At 35.0% G+C, this 4,973-nt stretch overlaps 1 protein-coding gene across 2 annotated transcripts in view; it reads right to left on the bottom strand.

The window, feature by feature from the left end:
* The window catches only part of LOC120424971 (uncharacterized), a 159,645-nt gene that overhangs the window by 764 nt on the left and 153,908 nt on the right, over window positions 1-4,973 (bottom strand). For both annotated transcript variants that reach the window (XM_052710421.1, XM_039589326.2), the window contains exon 4: window positions 1,357-2,629. In XM_052710421.1, coding sequence (XP_052566381.1) covers window positions 2,426-2,629 — 204 coding nt within the window. In that variant the 3' untranslated portion in view covers window positions 1,357-2,425. The remainder of the gene's footprint in view (window positions 1-1,356; window positions 2,630-4,973) is intronic.

Raw genomic sequence — 4,973 nt, 5'->3', positions numbered from 1 at the left:
CTCACTGGGTAATTCTCCGCCAACTCACACAGCAGTTGCCCCGACCCCTCTTCGATTTGCGTGAAACTTTGTCCTAAGGGGTAACTTTTGTCCCTGATCACGAATCCGAGGTCCGTTTTTTGATATCTCGTGACGGAGGGACGGTACGACCCCTTCCATTTTTGAACATGCGAAAAAAGAGGTGTTTTTCAATAATTTGCAGCCTGAAACGGTGTTGAGATAGAAATTTGGTGTCAAAGGGACTTTTATGTAAAATTAGACGCCCGATTTGATGGCGTACTCAGAATTCCGAAAAAACGTATTTTTCATCGAAAAAAACACTAAAAATGTTTTAAAAATTCTCCCATTTTCCGTTACTCGACTGTAAAAATTTTTGGAACATGTCATTTTATGGGAAATTTTATGTACTTTTTGAATTCACATTGACCCAGAAGGGTCATTTTTTCATTTAGAACAAAATATTTCATTTTATAATTTCGTGTTTTTTCTAACTTTGCAGGGTTACTTTTTAGAGTGTAACAATGTTCTACAAAATTGTAGAGCAGATAATTACAAAAAAAATGATATATAGACATAAGGGATTTGCTTATAAACGTCACGAGTTATCGCGATTTTACGAAAAAAAGTTTTGAAAAAGTTGGTCGTCATCGATCATGGCCGTTCATGGTCACCCGCGACAGACACGGACGACGAAACAAAGAGAAACGCAAAAAGTAACTTTTTCAAAACTTTTTTTCGTAAAATCGCGATAACTCGTGATGTTTATAAGCAAACCCCTTATGTCTACATATTAAATTTTTTGTTATTGTCTGCTCTACAACTTTGTAGAACATTGTTACACTCTTAAAAAATAACCCTGCAAAGTTAGAAAAAACACGAAATTATAAAATGAAATATTTTGTTCTATATGAAAAAATGACCCTTCTGGGTCAATGTGAATTCAAAAAGTACATAAAATTTCCCATAAAATGACATGTTCCAAAAATTTTTACAGTCGAGTAACGGAAAATGGGAGAATTTTTAAAACATTTTTAGTGTTTTTTTCGATGAAAAATACGTTTTTACGGAATTCTGAGTACGCCATCAAATCGGGCGTCTAATTTTACATAAAAGTCCCTTTGACACCAAATTTCTATCTCATCACCGTTTCAGGCTGCAAATTTTTGAAAAAAACCTCTTTTTTCGCATGTTCAAAAATGGAAGGGGTCGTACCGTCCCTCCGTCACGAGATATCAAAAAACGGACCTCGGATTCGTGATCAGGGACAAAAGTTACCCCTTAGGACAAAGTTTCGCGCAAATCGAAGAGGGGTCGGGGCAACTTTTCCCGATTTCGTGTGAGTTGGTAGAGAATTACCCCACTATTAAATCGATAATTGTATAGAATTTGACAAACTTTCAATTTACTCTTTTCCACCTGAAAAAAGACACATTTTATCACATTTTCTTCAGAATATTCCAGTCCGCCTTCCCAATTGTTATTTTCCACAGCTTTTCCCTTTCTCGTGGCTCTATTTTATTATTATCTCTTTAGTTCAATCAGCTGGAAAAGAAGAGAGAAACCCAACAAAAAAAGTTACCCGTTTTCCAACATTGCACATTATCAACAGTCTGACGATTCTTTTGTCACCCTTCTTTGTGGTTTCTCGGAAAGTGAGAAAAACTCCCGCTGGTTGTGTTTCATGTTTTTTTTTTCATTCCTGCCTTGACAGTGGAAATTGTCACTTTCAACGCGATAAGCAACGTGGTTCGAGTAATTAGTTTTTGGCGATTTCCCCGTTCTCTAAGTGAAACTTTTGGCAGGTGCTGAGAACGAGCCATCAGCAACTAATGATTTAGAAAAGATTGAAAATTAATTGGTTTAATTTCAGTGGCAGTTGAAACTTTTGAAGGTGGAGCTACTTTTTTCAGAACTGTTTGAGCTAAATAATAGTAGTTTATGCAACAAGTTGCAAAAAGAGGATTTTTTCAGCACGAGTCGTACATTTATCCAACGAGGTTCACCGAGTTGGATAAATACGACGAGTGCTGAAAAAATCAAGTTTTGCAACGAGTTCCATACAACATTTTTTGCAATTTCGAAAAACACTTATTGAGTGAAATTTTAAGTCGAATTTTCATGTATTTTGTCAATAAATCGTTTAAATCAAAAAAATGTTGAAAAGTGTTACTTTTTGAAACAAGTGCTGAAAAGTTCAACTTTTCAGCACCCATTTCAGTGCTGAAAAGTAGAACTTTTCAGCATTTATTTTGAAAAGTGTTGCTATTCGATTCTGTTATTTTTGGTACAGAAAAGTAGGCTATTTCGTCGTTCAAGAATGACAGGAAAAGTAAGTATTTTCACGACGGAATTGCAAAAAACAATTTTTGTAGACACCCCAACCCCTCCTCAAGAAAACCACCCACTCGCACAAGAATTTTCCCCCTCAAATCATGCTGCCAAACATGCGCTTGCCCCGGGTCAGTATCAGGCTGACCACCATCACCGACAGCAGGAAGAACACCACGCTGAGGAAGTAGAAGACCCACCGGCACCGGTTCCGGAACTGCTTTTCCTTCTTCATCTTGACGCGCAGCTGCTCGGCCCGGGGCAGGTCCAGCGTAAAGTCCGACTCGGGCCGGGTTGAGGGCTGGAAGGGAGAGGAAAAGAGAGAAAAACGTTGTTGTTAGTTTTAAGATAAAAATTATTACCTGTTATTTTTTTTATAAGCGGGAATCAAATTATACAGCTTTTGGTAACGTTTTCTCTAAAATTTAATATATCATTCAAATATAATGTAAACTTTTATGAATTAACCCTTTCAGGCCTGATGAACCAAAAACGAAAATTTTCAAAACTAGCCTACAATTTTCGCATGGTCGTAAAAATCATTTTCCCATCATTAACTAAAAAAAAATATTCTTTTGAAAATTCAGGCCTAAAAGGGTTTAAACTTAGTACTTTAAAATTCATGAGTTTCTACTTAAAGTGGACTCTACATTTGTCAATCTTCGTTATCTCAATGATGCTCCGTTTGTCGATAGCTTCTCCAGGTCCTTCAAACTGCATACTTCAATGCTGAGCAATTCTTTGAGACTTTGGACAAAGATTATTTTCTGGACTTTTTGATTAGAATGAAACTTTGTGTGGACTTTTTCTATGATCAAGAAGTAATTTTGCATTAATTTATTTTTTATTTCGATTTTTCGAAAAAAAAATCATAATTCATTACTTTAATAATAGCCTACAATTAGCAAAAGACGATAACGCAGCTAATCCCGAGCATGGATAAATAACAAGGGAAATGCGTAATAATACCATTCTTTGGTATCAATACCAAATTTTGGTATTCCTGGATCCTTTAAAATTTGTTTTAAGGATTATGCGAGAGCAAAATGTGGTATCATACCAATTTAAGGTATTGTTTTGATATTGCAGAATTTGTCAATGGTCGTATTTTGGTATTCTTTTGGTATTACAGTATTTTATCAAATTCCTCTGAAACTATGAGAAAATTTTGACCAATTTTGACAAAATAATTAATTTTGCGCTAAAATGATGTCTCAAAGCGAATGCTTTCATTGAAAACCGGAAATTTCAAACTTGATTTTAAACATTTTTGATATACCCCCTAAAGAAATGACTTGAAATTGTGGAAAATTTTCTAAGTCAGGATGGCACATTTTGGTATTATTTTGGTATTAAAGTGTTTTATCAAATTCCTATGAAACTATGGGAAATTTTTTATATACTTTGACGAGATAAATAATTTTGCGCTAAAATGACTTGCAACCCAAAAATGTTGAAGCTGATTTAAAATTTTTTTTTTATGTATTGCGCAATTCTCACTAACTTGGACTTCGCACTAAATTATTGCTATCGATCGCACTATTGCGACTTGTCAAACTGGCTTGAGAAATTTTAATTTTCTCAAAAAATCATCAAAGCGAGCCGATGTTGCTCACCTGTCAATCGCAATTTTAAAGTGCGAATGTCCAGTTTGGTGGAAACTGCGACTGGAAATGTAAATAAACAACTGCTGGTTGCCTGGTTTTTGGAAATGTTGTTGTCAAAAGTGCGAGAGAAAAGTGCGGGCCAAATCCAAGTTACAGTGCAAGGGTCAATACCCACTAAGATTTTTTTTAATCATTGAAATTTCTTTAAGTCGGGATAACCAAATACATACTTTGAATAACGAGTCAATCGACAGATTATTGAATTTTGATGAATTTCAATCCAGTTTCATTTTAATAACACTTTTTTGTCAATCTTGTTATTTTTCAGAAGCTTCAAGAACTTCAAGCACAGGCCGTTCATCAATGACAAATGCATTCGATGTGGTGAAGAATATCACTAAGAACAACATGGAATCATCAGGTGAGTAGATTTGGCTGTTGCATATGGATCATTTCTGTTTTTTTTTTTTTCACTGACTGCAACTGTTGCACTAAAAATGGTATGAAAATACCAAATTATGGTATTGCTTGTGCAAATACTAGCAACCAAAATGTGCTCTTGGTTGCCTAGTAATAGATGGTAAAATTCCATGAAATCATACCAAAATCATGTATTTGGAAGACCACAGGAATACCAAAATATGATTTTCCAAGGACGCGGGAATACCTAAAAATTAAACCATGGCAATACCAAGTTTTGGTATTCAGGCAATGTTCAAAAATCCAGAAGACCTCAACTTGGTATTGAAATGGTTTTATTTTGTGGTATTATTTTACCTTTGGAATAACATGGTTAGGTATTGTTGTGCCCTTCCGCATACAAGACTTTGGTATGATTTCATGGTATTTTACCATCTATTACTGGGCAACCAAGGGCACTTTTTGGTCCCTGTTATTTGCCCAAGTAATACCAAAATTTGGTATTCCCGTGTTATTTACCCCTGCTCGGGATATGCGTTCGATTTTCAATGTCCAAAAAAAATAACTGTAAAATTTCTCGATCTTTCCAATAAAAATATTTTTTTTAAATTTTCAAAT

This window comes from Culex pipiens, chromosome 3 (assembly GCF_016801865.2).
Source record: "Culex pipiens pallens isolate TS chromosome 3, TS_CPP_V2, whole genome shotgun sequence".
In the NCBI taxonomy this organism is placed as follows: Eukaryota; Metazoa; Arthropoda; class Insecta; order Diptera; family Culicidae; genus Culex; species Culex pipiens.
The sequence above is the reverse complement of the archived record's forward strand: the minus strand, read 5'-3'. Positions and strand labels throughout refer to the sequence as shown.